At 43.8% G+C, this 14,873-nt stretch overlaps 1 protein-coding gene across 2 annotated transcripts in view; it reads right to left on the bottom strand.

Annotated features, from left to right (window-relative positions):
• Positions 1 to 14,873, bottom strand: part of SENP2 (SUMO specific peptidase 2) — a 43,703-nt gene that overhangs the window by 5,855 nt on the left and 22,975 nt on the right. For both annotated transcript variants that reach the window (XM_032763610.2, XM_032763611.2), the window contains 4 exons: positions 13,711 to 13,805; positions 11,153 to 11,210; positions 5,537 to 5,600; positions 1,146 to 1,304 (listed from right to left, as the gene is read on the bottom strand). In XM_032763610.2, coding sequence (XP_032619501.1) covers positions 1,146 to 1,304; positions 5,537 to 5,600; positions 11,153 to 11,210; positions 13,711 to 13,805 — 376 coding nt within the window. The remainder of the gene's footprint in view (positions 1 to 1,145; positions 1,305 to 5,536; positions 5,601 to 11,152; positions 11,211 to 13,710; positions 13,806 to 14,873) is intronic.

Here is a 14,873-nt window from a genome sequence, read left to right as displayed (position 1 = left end):
CTCCACACAGATGCCTGCACTTCATGCTATTTACTTGGATGGTTACACTTTTAAGCTATTTTAAATGGCGCTTCAGTCATTTTGATTTATCAGATTATCCCAGCGTAGAACCATCGATATGTTTACACTGGCTCTGGTTTGGAAGTTCTGTCATTTTCTTATGGATTAAAAGGGACAATGGGAGTTTAAGAGGCTTGAGAAAATTCAACAAACACTAAAACCAGTATTGCAAGCGTTTCACAGTCAATCAATGCAGTTCAGTGAGAATAAGAGAGAGGTGTCATGCAGAAATAGAAAAACGCAAAACACGCACGTCAGCAGACAGAGCACAGCTGAAGAAAGGACAATAAAAAAGTTTCAAAGAGAAAGCCACCTGTCTCCCATGCAATATTGTGGCCCTTGTGATCCTCAGCAGTCAGCCAACCACCACTTGGTTTAACTGAAATGGGAAATGCTCTGCTATCAGCCCAGCTCAAACTCATTTCTCACCTTTAGTTTACAAGAGTCTAGATTTGTTGTGTGCCAAAGGTCACCACAAGACTAACCTAATTCTCCCAGACACATCTGAGTGGGAAAGAAAGGGAACATTATAGTGGGCTGTATTGGAGGCCACACTGACATTTAGGAAGTCTGTATTTTGTATCTCGTCATACACACTGTTAGAGCTGTCATGGATGCAAAGAGAGAAGTCTAAGTAATGTTTAGTTTCATTGCTGGTAGAAGATGGATTTTGATCTGTGGACCAATAAATAAATAAATAAATTCTATTTTTGATTGAGTTGAACTAACAAACAAGGAAAATGCCCTTGTCTATTCTATTATAGCATCTACCAAGGTACGCATAGAAAGTAATCAGGCAGTTTATAAAGGAATGAGTAAAAGCATTTGTTTGTTTTGCTAGCTCCCTGAAAATCCAATGTCAGTGGATTGGCAAGAATGGCCTGATTCCAAGTGATTAGAAGGTACGACTAGCAGACAAAATTTACTTTAGAAGAGGCACCTAGAATCTCTGATCCCTTTCGAATATGGTCAGTACATTAGCTAATATCAAGTGTGCACACAAAGAGAACCTGCAAAAAAGCCCAAATGATTCCATCCATTTTAGTTCACCTCTCCAAACCAGAAAGCCAAAAAAGGCATGGTACCTCTGTGAGCTCAGGAAGGCGCTCTGTACTCTTCTCTGGGCCCGGGCACTTCTGTTCTTTCACCACAAGGGCAGTTGGTCTTCTGGCTACAGCAGAGCTCCTACTGCCCAGACATAACCGAACTGACATCTCCTTTGACAGGTCAGCCTCCAGCCATCTCTGTTATACAAAAGGAAGCTCAATAGCATATAAACAGGAAGTTATGATTTGTTCTACTGCACAGCGTGACAGTCTTATTCAAATATCAAATGAAAGCACTCAGCACATATTCCCGACCATCAGATTCCACACTTAACGAATTAAAACACTCAATCTAGCTCGCATTTGGAGTCAGACGAGGTATTGCTAGGATTGAGCACACTTCCATTAAATGTGCCAATTTACAAATGCTTTAGACCAGGGGTTCTCAAACTTCATGGCACCACAACTCCCTTCTGACAAAAAAAAGTTACTATACAACCCCAGGAGGCGGGACCAAAGCCTGAGCCCACCTGCTCCCTGCCACCTGGTGGGGCGGGGGGAGAGGAGGAGAAGCCGAAGCCTAAGGGCTTCAGCCCCAGGCAGGGGGCCTGCAATCTCAGCCCCACCGCCCAAGGCTGAAGCCCCAGATAGTGGGGCTCAGGCTTTGGTTTCAGCCCCAGGCACCAGCAAGTCTAAGCCAGGCCTGGCTACCCCATTAAACAGGGTTGTGACCCACTTTGGGGTCCTGACCCACAGATTGAGAACCACTACTTTAGGCTAAAGTTGTTGGGATTTAGCCTTGTTAACCCACTGCAGTTAAGTGGGTGAGAGGAAAGTGTTTCAGGCCACTTTCAGACTCAGGAAGACAATCACAGAAATGTATGAGTGGAAGGGACCTCAATAGGTCATTCTAGTCCAGTCTCCTTCTCTGAAGCAGGATTAAGTATCCAGCTGACAGGTGTTTGGAGATTTTTAAGAACTGGTTAGACAATGATGGATATCACATTCTCCCTAGGTAAATTTGTTCTGGTGCTTAATTATCATTACCTTAAAGTTTGGAAGTTTTTCCTAACGCTCAACAAATCTGTCTTGCTGCAATTTAAGACCATTACTACTTGTCCTGTCCTCAATGAATACAGAGAACCATTTATCACCCTCCTCTTTATAACAACCTTCTACATACTTGAAGAATATGTTCCTGTTATGTCTCCTCTTCTCCAGACTAAACAAACCAAATTTTTCAAATCTTTCCTTATAGATCAGGGGTCAGCAACCTATGGCACGCGTGCCAAAGACAGCAAGCGAGCCAATTTTTAATGGCACGCTGGAGCCTGCCAGGACTCCAGCATGCCATTAAAAAATCCTGCCCAGCCCGGCCCGCTGTCCTCTGCCCTCCGCTCCCCCCGCAGGGGAAAGGAGCAGAACAATAGCCATGCGCACAGGGTGGGCAAATGGCCCACCCTCCAGGCACAGAAAGCCGCAGGGTCTGCGCTCTCAGGCCGAGCGCAGCAAGCTGCCAGCCCCTCCCCCGCCTTCTCCCCTCCCCTGGAGTCATGCCGCCATACGCAGCACTCTGTGGGTTGGGATTGTGCACTCCCACGGGGCAGAGTTTGGCTCCACGGGGAGGCAGACACACTTCCTGCTCAACCAGAGCTCTGACGACGACGCGTGCAGCGCTCTGAGGGGCGGGGCTGTTCTCTCCCGCGGGGCAGCGTGTCTGCCTCTGCGTGGAGCCTCACGATAAGGGGTCCAGGGCTGGGGGGGTTGGATAAGGGGTGGGGACAGTCAGGGGACAGGGTGGGTTGGATGGGAAGGGGGTCTCTGGAGAGGGCACTCCGGGAGCAGAGGGGGTTGGATGGAGCATGGGAGTCTCAGGGTCTGTCAGGGGGCTGGAGGTGGATAGGGGTCAGGGCAGGAGAGTCCTGGGGGTGGGGGGGTCTCTGAAGGGGGTGGTCAGGGGACAAGGAGCTGGGGGGGTTGGATGAGTTGGGAGTTCTGGGGGTCCTGTCAGGAGGCAGGGGTGTGGAGAGGGGTTGAGACAGGCAGGGATCAAGTAGGGGGTTGGATGGATTGGGAGTTCTGAGGGTTCTGTCAGGGAGCGGTTGGATGGGGCATGGGAGTCCCAGAGATCTGGCTGGGGATGGGGATGTGGATAAGGGTCAAGGCAGTCAGTGGACAGGTAGGGGGTAGGGTCCAGTCCGGGAACAAGGAAAAGGGAGGCTTAGATAGGGGGTGGTGTCCTTGGGGGCAGGGGTTCCTCAGGAGACAAGGAGCAGGGGAGTTGGGAGTTCTTAGGGGGGCAGTCACCCAGCCCTCTCCCCTGAGCCCTGACGCCCCCCCCGCCGCCCCACACACACACACAGCCCTCTGCCCTGAGCCCTGTACCTCCCTCATACACACCCAGCCCTGTGCTTGACTCCATCTCCCCCCAGCAACTCTAGCCCTGACTCTGGCACCCCCACACATACCCAGGCTCCCCTCTGCCCTGACACCTGCCCCCCCCCCACATACCCAGCCCCCAGCCCTGACTCCAGCCCTCTGGGTCCCGGCCGCTGGCCCTGCATGGCCTGCTGCTGGTCTGGGGTTCTGGCTGCCGGACCCTTGCCAGTCGGGGTCCCGGCCGCAGGCCTCACTCAGACCACTGGCGGCTTAGGCGAACAGAACCCCAGACCAGCAGCATAAGATCAACATTTTAATTTCATTTTAAATGAAGCTTCTTAAACATTTTGAAAACCTCGTTTATTTTACAATAAAACACTAGTTTAGTTATAATATATAGACTGAGATCTTCTAAAAAACATTAAAATGTATGACCAGCACGCGAAACCTTCAATTAGAGTGAATAAATGAAGACTCGGCACACCACTTCTGAAAGGTTGCTGACCCCTGTTATAGATCATGTTTTCTAGACCTTTACATCATTTTTGTTGCTCACCTCTGAAGTTTCCACATTTCCCAAAGCTTGGTGCCAGAATTGGACACAGTACTCTGAGGCCTCATCAGTGAGGAGTTCAGCAGAATTACTTAGGTCTTGCTTACAATACTCCTGATAACATTTCAGAACAACTGGGTGGTTTTTTCCACAAAAGTATTATGTAGTTGACTTAGTTTGTGATCCCCCATTACCCTCAAAGCCTTTTCTGCAGTACTTCTTCCTAGGCAGTCATTTTCCATTTTGTATTTATGCAACTGATTATTCCTTCCTAAGCACAGTACTGTGCATTTGTCCTAATTCAATTTCATCCTATTTCAGACCATTTCTCTAGTTGGCCAAGATCATTTTGAATTCTAATCCTGTCCTTCAGAGCACTTCCAACCCCTCCCAACTTAGTATTGTCTGCAAATTTTATAAAAAAAGTATACTCTCCCTGCAATTATCCTAATCATTTATGAAGATATTGAACAGAACTGGACGCAGGATAGATCCCTGCAAGACCCCACTCAATATGTCCTTCCAGCTTGACTGTGAGCCATTGGTAACTACTCAAAGTACAGTTTTTCAACCAGTTGTGCACCCACCTTTAGAAGATTAAATCTAGGCTATATTTCTCTAGTTTGTTTATGAGACGGTCATATGAGACTATCAGAAGTCTACTAAAGTGGTGATCTATAGCATGAGTTTATGTTTGGGAGGTTCTTTGCCACTTTAAAGGGTCACAAAGTTGGGTTTTTTTTGGTTTTAAAAAAAGTCTGGAGTACCCGACACAGGCTGGATATTTGATAAAGACAGTTTTGTATCCAAGCTTGGTACTTCTCTGTTTTAGACCATGTAAGTTTTCCTGATATCCCAGCTTAGCCTATTTAAAAAATAGATTTTAGATACACTCATCTTCCCACCTGTGCAGCAAGCGAAATACAGGTGAACATAAACAACTATGTATAAAGCAGAGTGGTGGTGTATTTCTAGTTTCGAAAATCAAAATTAAAATGTAGTTAAAAAATGCAGCAACCCTGAAAGAACCTTAGCAGTTAGGGGAAAAAAGGTTTACCAACTGGAAATTTAAACTGGCACCAAGCCAAATCTCAGAGACAAGAATTGGGGGGGGGGGGGGGGAGAGAATGCAAGCACCGCAAAATCTATTCAGAAAGGACTGATGATGCAATAATGTATCCTACAGTGATGTGGATAAATTCCAATAAATGCTACATGTTTGAGGGTTTGCCCATCAACTTCCAAGATGGACAGAAGAGAAATTGAGCAGATGCAGCATACTGACCAGAGCCCAGAATCACAAGGGGTCTTCCACCATCATTATATTCTGTAAGTCTCAAAGACCGCACTCCCACAAAAGCCATATGCCACTGGGTTAAGCACATTATTCAATGATATGTTCAAGTATGGAAATGCACAGTTAGGGTTGAACATACAGTTTAGTTACAGGATGTCACATTTTTCAAAAGAGGAAAAAAGCTGGAGCTTCCAAACTTACCCCTTCATTTTTCTGCCCAACTGTCATTTCAGGCTCTTGTGAATTTTCTGCTGAAGTCCAAGATCTTAGAGACAAAAAGGGGCAGAGTTTCACAACTAGGGATATTTACTTAGGAAGTTACCTGTGGGGTAAGGAGTCAGAGGTGCATGAGGAGGGTTGGGAAAGGCTCTCTGTGGGATTGGAATCTGGCCAACGTGCAAGAAGAACAAGAGTTCTTTGGAATCAATACTTTGAGGGGATGCAGGTGGGGAAAAAGAGGAAAGGCAAAGGGAAGGAATGCTGGAAATACCCACCAAAAGTAGGGGACTGCAGCTAGTACCAAAGCATGGCTAAAATAAGGATACAAGATGTAGCTTAAAGTTAAGATACAATGCACGACAATCATGAATTGAAAAGTCTTTTGTAATATAAATGAAAAAAACACTCCTCACAAAAAGAAAGCACTTGTTTACCTGAAGGGCATGCATCCAGATACAGTTAGGCCAACCTAGTTACAAGTCTGAAAAATTTCACTCCTATATGACAGTTAGGTCGATCTTAACCTCACTGTAGATCCAGCTAGGCTGATGGAAGAATGCTTCTGTCGAGCTAGCACTGTCTCTTGGAGAGGTGGATTACCTACATTGACAGAAGAGGTTTTTCTGTCAAAGTAGGAAGCATCTACAATACAGTACATCATACTTGTGCCACTGTAGTGCAGACATGGCCTTAAAGTGCGTGGACAGAATAAGTTTACTTGACTCTTATAGGATTGCTAGGGAAGCTGCTATCCTTACTGGAAAAGGCTTACCCTTGAAAACTATGCAGCATCTGAAGTGCAGCATGTTACTGTGCAAGGAATTATACACTGACAGGTTTTACTTTTATCAGTATAAATGCTCCAAAATGAAAAAGTTCTTGCATCTCTTTTTGATCCAAGTCTCCTTTTTAAAAAGGAACCCATATATAAGACGACTTGTACAGTGGGTTTAGGATCTAATACATTAGAAGACAAATTCAATCTAGTGTGAGAAGATCGTTGATATCCAGGTTAGGCACCCCAGATGTTTTATAGAAGTACAGCTTTGTACTTTTGTAGCATAAGGCATACAAACAGAAGACTTCTCTCTATTCAAACAGACACTCAGATTCATAGACTTTGGATGATCAAGATGGTCCCTTCTGGCCTTAGTCTGACCTCCTGCATATTGCAGGCCACAGAACCGCATCCATCTACTCCTGCAGTATGCCCAGAGCCTCTCGCTGAATTACTGAAGTCCTCAAATCATGATTTAAAGACCGCAAGTTACAGAGAATTTGCCATTTACTCAAGTTCAAACCAGCATGTGAACCCTCACTCTAGAAGAGGGCAATCCCCTACCCCCAAGGTTTCTGCCCACCTGACCTGGGGAAAAATTCCTTCCTGACCTCAGATACGGGAATTAGTTAGAGCCCAAGCATGTGGGTGAGACCCACCAGACACACACCTGGGCAAGAATTCTCTGTAGTAATTCAGAGCCACTCTCATCTAGTGTCTCATCTCTGGCTACTGAAGATATATGCTACTACCAGTCGCAGATGATTCACATGCCATTGTAGGGAGTCCCATCGTACCATCCCCTACATAAGCTTATCAAGCTCAGTCCTGAAACCAGTTAGGTTTGTGTGTCCCCACTGCTCCCCTTGGAAGGCTGTTCCAGAACTTCACTTCTTTGATGGTGAGAAACTTTTGTCTGATTTCAAGCATAACCTTGTCAATAACCAGTTTATATCCATTTGTTCTTGTACCAACATTGTCCCTTAACTTAAATAACTCCTCTCCTTCCCTGGTATTTATCCCTTGGATGTATTTTAAGAGAGCAATCATATCTCCCCTCAGTTCTCTTTTGATTAAAGAAGCAAAGCTCCTTAAGTCTCCTCTAATAAGGTACGTTCTACATTCTTCTGATCATCCTGGCAGCCCATCTCTGCACCTGTTCCAGTTTGAATTATCTTTTTTTTAAACAAGGGAGACCAAAGTTGCACACAGCATTCCAGATGGAGGTCTCACCAGTGCCTTGTATAATGGTAATAATACTTCCCTCTCTCTCTGCTGGAAATACCTTACCTTGTGAAAATGCAGAACTACTAACTTTGGTATGTAACCTGTCACTTAAAATCATTCTGTACCAGATGACTGAACGATGGGTATTACGATACCAATTTTTTTTAAAAGGTTCCAGAGGCGATCCCTGGCAATTACAGGCCGATAAGCCTAACTTCAGTACCAGACAAACTCGTTGAAACTATAGTAAAGAACAGAATTAGACATACAGATGAACAGAATGTGTTGGGGAAGAGTCAACATGGCTTTGTAAACGGAAATCTTGCCTCACCGATCTACCAGAATTCTTTGAGGTGGTCAAACAAACAAGTGGAAAAAAGAGTGATTCAGTGTATATAGTGTACTTGGAGTTTCAGAAGGCTTTTGACAAGGTCCCTCACCAAAGTTCTCAAGCAAAGTAAGCAGTCATAGGAAAAGAGAGAAGATCCTCTCATAGATCAGTAACTGGATAAAGGACAGAAGACAAAGGGCAGGAATAAATGGTCAATTTTCACAGTGGAGAGAGGTAAATAGTGGGGTTCCTCAGTGATTTGTACTGGGACCAGTGCTGTTCAACATATTCATAAATAATCTGGAAAACTGGGAAAACAGCGAAATGTCTATCTTGGAGTCCTTTTGTAAAGTCCAAAGCAGACTGTGATAAGTTACAAAAGAATCGCACAGAACTGGGTGACTGGACAACAAAACGGCAAGTGACAATCAAATGTCAAATGCCAAGTAACACACATTGGAAAACAATCCCAACTATATGTACCAAATGGTCTAAATTAGCTGTTACTACTCAAAGAGTGTCTTGAGTCATTGTGGATAGATCTCTGAAAACATCTGCTCAATGTGCAGCAGCAGTCAAAAAAGCTAACAATGTTACAAACCATTAGAAAAAGAATAAGTATTTTCTGTCTATCATAATGCCTTTATGAAAATCCATGGTACACCGACTTCTTGAATACTACGTGCAGATCTGGCTGTCCCATCTCAAAAAAGATATAGATTAGAACTGGAAAAGATTCAGAGAAGGGCTACAAAAGTGTTTAGGAATACGGAAGACCTTCCATATGAGGAGAGATTAAAAAACAGTGATAACCTTTCCAAGTTGAAAAGTCCCAAAGAGGAGATATGACGGAGATCTATAAAAATCTCGACTGGTATGAAGAAAGCGAATAAGGAAATGTTATTTATCCCTTTACATAACAAGAACTAGGGGGTCATCCAGTGAAATTAATAGGCAGCAGGTTTAAAAACAAACAGAAGTACTTCTTTACACAACGCACAGTCAACCTGCAGAACTTGTTGCCAGGAGATGTTGTGAAGGTCAAAACTATAACAGGGTTCAAAAGAGAACTAGATACGTTCCTGGAGGATAGGGTTATCAACAGCTATTAGCCAGGATGGTCAGGGATGCAACACCATACTCTGAGTGTTCCCAGCTTTTCTTTGCCAGGAGTGGACACGACAGGGAATGGATCACACAAGGTTTTTCACCTTCCTCTGCAGCCTAGGGCACGGGTCACTTGCTGGAGGATTCTCTGTAGCTTGAGGTCTTCAAACCACATTTTTAGGACTTCTGTAACAAACCCCTAACCTATGTCTGAGTTATTGAAGTGGATGAGTGAGATTGTATGGCCTGCGTTGTGCAAGTCAGACTAGATCATCATAATGGTCCCTTCTGACCTTAAAGTCTATGAGTCTAAATGACTGCCTGTTCTATTCATTTCTTCTGACAGTGGCTAATGCCACATGCTTCAGAAGACAAGATATTGGGCTAGATGGACCACTGGTCTGATCCAGTATGGCAGTTCTTATCTTCAGCCACAAGTGATAGGATGTTTTTCTCTTTTATAAAATTTTCTGCATGAGTTCGTTCAAGAGCATAGATTTGTTTGGTTTCGTCCACATTGTTATTGGGGCATTTAATGCATTAGATGGAGGTATACCACATTATGATATGCCCGTGTAGGATCTAAGGTGCGTTGTGAGAGGTGTTCATCATTGTAGCAGTGGAGATGTCTGCAGGTTTTGCATCTGTTTCTGTCAAGGTCTGGTGTTGCCCTGATGGCCAGGGTGTGTTGGTCTTGGGGAGCTTGCTTCTGATTATGAGCGTGGAGAAGCTGAGGGTTGTTTGAAGACCAGAAGTGAGGGTTCAGAAAAGATCTTTCAGGATGTGGTTCCTATTGAATCTGGGCTGTATTTTGAGGATATCCTATATTGGTTCCAACGCGGGGAGGTAGGTGATTACTAGGGGTCTGTGGTCAGAGGAGGTTTTATATCTGTATTGAAGCAGGTTCAGAATAAACTGGTGTCCAGTTTCACAGTGCAATCTACTTCTCTCCTGAAGCGTCCTTGTTTGGTGAAGGTGGTTTTGACTGAGTTAAGGTGTATATCCCAGACTCTCTCCTCAGAGCATATTCTGTGGTATCTGAGTACATAGCTGTAGGTAACAGATTTCTGGGTGTGTTTAGGGTGGTTACCAGATCTATGAAGGTGGAGGTGGCAATCTGTGTATTTCTTACATATGGTTGTCTGTAAGGTTCCATTGTTGAAGCCGATTGTGGTGTCCAAGAAGTTGATATTAGTGTGGAAGCACTCCAGAAAGAGTTTAATGGACAGGTGGTGGATGTTGAAGTTGTGGTGGAAATCATACATGAAAATTATAAACTACAAAAATAACCTATCACCTGTGGGTGAGCACTTTTCACAAAGCAATCACTTTATATCTGACCTAGCAGTCTTCATCCTCAAAAGAAGCCTGCGCATAACACTTTCAAAAAGACAAGCTTGGGAGCTTAAATTCATAATTCTGCAAGACACTAAACATCCTGGACTGAACCGACACTGGATTTACAGCTTATTACAACCTGTAACCCACTAGCCCCCTCACCCTTTGTCCTATGATTGCAGAGGTGTTAATGGGCCGCTCTACCTTATGCTAAACAATCTGTTCCATCTTCCATTACAGCTAAATGCAAGCACCACCTTTCACAGACCTAAAGAACTTTGTGCTACTCGAACGCTTGTGTCTCTAACTAGCAGAAGTTGATCCAATAAAAGATATTACCTCACCCACCTTGTCTTTCTAATATCATGCAATAGGATTTCTGTACACCAAAGTGGGAACAAGCAAGTTCACGCTTCCTCCTCCCAAACAGCTATTTGCATACATCTCTAACCCTACTCACACAAGGAGCAATAGAGGAGACATTCCTTCCCCAGCGCTAAAAGCTGGCTGGGCACTGCTTTCGTCACTTTCTAGAGCTACAGCTATCCCTTACCCTGCTATCCCAATGCCCTGCTTTAATTCCCCTCCCTCCAGGATTCTATGATGTGCTCGTGTGTTGTCAATATGATAGTGCGGCACATCCTGCACGAGATGCCCATTACATAGCTATGTTCCATAATTTATCAAGTCCCTCCAGAGAGGGACCAGCATCTGTAGGTGATGCACATGAATTTTTATCCCCCCACAGATATGAACATAAAAATACCAGAGGTTGGAAGCCGAACATGGAGGAACGTAATTAGGAGAGATTTTGTACCTGCCCACATCACTTCTCCGAGACCAGAGGGGGCCCCGAGTTTCAGCACCTCTGATACCTGCATAGAAGGAGAAGAAAGTATGAACTGAAAACAAAAGTCAACTAATTAGGTTCAAAACTGTAGATTTGCCGGTTATACTGTAAATGACTTTGATTAGCCAATCACTAACACGAAGTTGCAGAGCTAACAGATAAGCTCGTTGAAGATCATATCCAGAGAAATGGAGGTTTCTCACTGTAACTGAAGGTTCTTCGAGATGTGGAATGCAGATAGGAACCACATGTGGGTATGCATACACCAAAGTCCAGAAATTCTTCCAGCTGATGTCTGTAGCTCCCCCTCGTCCTCCTGACCAAGGGCATGAAAGGCAATGTGGGTCAACACCTCTCCAGTTTCTCTTCTTACCATAGTCCAATCAAATCCAAAGCTGAGATGATGGAGGGTAGGTGGTGGAATACGGATAGAGACCACATACCTCAAAGAGCCTCCAGTTACAGTAAGCAACCTCCATTTCTTAGAATGCTGGTCCCTACGTATTATTCCACACGAGTGACTAGTTAGCAGTGTTCAGACTAGAGAAGGGTGCAAGGAAGGTGGCAGCAGAGATGTCTGTTGTACTGCCATTCCTACAGCTGCACTTGCAGATACTTCTTGGGCTAGACAGTAGCGGGTCATGAACGTGTGAACAGAACTCTAAGTTGCTGTCCCACAAGAGGCCTTCAGCAGAATGTCTGAGGGATGCCACGGAGGCAGCTTGTGCTCATGTGGAATGAGCTGTAATGCCCCAGGAACAGGATTTTTTTTTTTTCCTCTATTCTGTAGCATTCTAAGATGCATCTCAAAACCCACTTGAGAAATCCTTTGAGAGGATATGGCTTGCCATAGCACAGAGATCGCGTGGGTAATAAAAAGTGTCAGATTTTCTAATGGGTTTGGTTCTTTGCAGGAAGAATGCCAGGGTGCACCTGATATCAAGGGAGTGAAGTCTCTTGTATTCAGAATAAGCGAGGGGTTTCAGGAAAAATACAAGTAAGCATCTTGTCTGCTTTATGTGGAACTCAAACAATCTTGATATGGGAGGGCTGAAGAGTTCTCACCAGGAGAGGGAGGCGAGAACTCTGGCAGGAACAGTCATTTGGAGTCAACGCAGTGCCAATTTGGCAGCTAAGTCTAGTGGAAACAAATCTGCAGACACAAGTGGAATCTGGTGAATGCCATCACATAGGTACATGCAATCACGTGGCCCAACAGTGAGACACATTGGTGCCCCATACTTCATTGTTTACGAATGATGTAGGAAATCAGGTTGTTCATCACGCAAAATCCATCTGCGGGGAGAAATGCTCTCGCAGAGATGAAGTTCATCTGTGCTCCTATAAAACTTATTGTCCCTGTGAGTGACAAAACAGACTTTTCTTCATTTATACAAAATGCCTAAGGTAGCAAAAAATTACTGAAGAGATGCGGTCACTGACATGACTTCTTTACAAGATCAGCCTACCAGGTATGGGAACACCATGTAGCACTGGCGCCTCATCTGGGCTGCTACCTCAAAGAAAACTTTTGTGAATACTCTAGGTGCTGTAGTGAGTCCAATGGGGAGGAGCCAAAACTGGTAGTGTTCCTCTCCCACCAGGAAACATAAGAACTTCTTGTGGGATGGGTGAACATCAAATGGAAATATAGGTCCTTCACGACAAGAGCCACAAACCACATCCCTTGCTGAATAATGATCCTGAATGTCAGCTGATAAAGACGTTGAGTTGTTGAAAGTCCAGGATGGGTCTCCGCCATCCATCTTTTTTGAGGGGAGGCCGGGGGGAGAATTAGGAAATATGGGGAGTAGAACTCTCTCTCTAGGTACTGAGGCAGGAATCAATTAGTGAGTGGGTCCCAGGATGACAACCGGAAAGGGGGGTTGTGAAGAAAGGAAGAGAGAAACTGTATGGAGTATCCCTGATGGATAATCTCCAGGACTCAACTGCCACTACTAATCTTGTTCCATTGAGTTGAAGAGGTCCTTAAAGTGCTTCTTCCACCTCTTGATGATCTCCTCAGTGGAGGTCAGCGTTTCACCACCCTTACTGAGTACAGCCTGGGCAATATCCCACCAACCCTTCCTAAAGCAATAATTTTAATTGGCCCACCCGGCATAGTACAAGGGCCTTAAAATTAAGCATTATGTCTTCCAACTCGTTAGACAAGCTGTTCTGTACAGGAAGACAGATAAACAGAAGTAACAACTTTTATAGTAATAGCAAACAGAGGTGTAACAACTTTCTGACATGGATGCTTCCATATTTTTACATGTATTTATATATGACATGATGGGACTATTAACGGCTAATGTACTGCATATAGACAAGTCTGATATAATTAAACTTAATACATGCAGAAAAGCACAATTAAGGTATCGGTCTCAACCTTTGCAACTTCACTATTAAATGAATGCGGAGTTAAGTTTGCAAGAGACTCATTGAGGAGAATAAGCCCACCTTGATTATGTCTATCTGCACTTACTGCAATATATGTATGTGATACACACATACACACTCACCATTCCTTAGTGTAACAAATGGACGCATTCTCATTCCATATTTTTCTTCCATGTGGCCACCAGTCTTCACTGGCCCCTTGAGGCAACCTTGAGAACTTTGGTACAGATTTAGAAAAAAAAAGTAGAAAAGTGTCAGAATTTCTTTCAAAGGAACCCATACATATCCTATTTGTCACCACTGTATGCAATCCTCTAAAGGAATGGATTATAGCTCCTACACAACCATGTGGTACAGAATGCTAGAAGTGATCACTGTTAAAGCAACAGAATTTGGTAAACCAGAATTGGCCAATTGATGCATTAATGGAAATATTCCAGCTCCAGCAGTGCTTACACACACACAAAAAAAGGAAAAAAGCAACTAGTCAATTGTGCAATGTTTACATCCTGATGCATATTACTTTTCACTATGTCAAGAGTGAATGTCCACTCTTTAAGAAGGGGGGGGGGGGGGAAACAGAATTTGATTCTGACAGAAAATTCCACATACTTTTTACATAGTATGTGAAATAGTATCTCTTTTAAACAGGCTTAGTATTAATTTTATTGAGTAGCCATTCTGTTTCATTTTGTATGACAAGATGTTTTCATCATGCCCTGTTCTCCCATCAGCTGTAGACAATGTCTGCAGAGCAAGCACTGCAGCTGTGACATTGTAGCAGTTTAAGTTTAGACATACCCTAAGCTAAAGGTCTCAAAAAAAAGGAGAGAGACTTCTGACCATCTCCAGTGGCCTGCTCACTTGGTGAAGTTAAAGGTCCAGAGAACAGGAATTAAGTACTCCATTATATCATTTGAAATACTGTTTTCTGCATCGTTTAAATACATCAGAACTAATCAAACAATTATTTTCTTTTAATTTGCCGTTGTCTGTACAATATACATATTAATTTCTCCAACAGCAAAAGAAGGAAGTTTGGATTTGTTACTATGATCTTAGAGAAGTCCAAGTTCTAGAGCATTAAGGTACTCCTTGAGTTTTTACTAATTTGTTAAAGTAGAACCACGTCCTAGTGTAGATGCAGTTATGAGGGTATAAAGTGTACTTGGACGGATATAGCTAATTTTCCCTCATAAGGAAAAGCAGCTATACTGGTCTAAGCACAAACAAACCTTTATAAATGTGTCCACACTAGGATATGCACCACCTTCACTTAACTATA

Source organism: Chelonoidis abingdonii, chromosome 8 (assembly GCF_003597395.2).
Source record: "Chelonoidis abingdonii isolate Lonesome George chromosome 8, CheloAbing_2.0, whole genome shotgun sequence".
Lineage (NCBI taxonomy): Eukaryota > Metazoa > Chordata > Testudines > Testudinidae > Chelonoidis > Chelonoidis abingdonii.
This window is presented reverse-complemented; position numbering and strand designations above follow the sequence as displayed.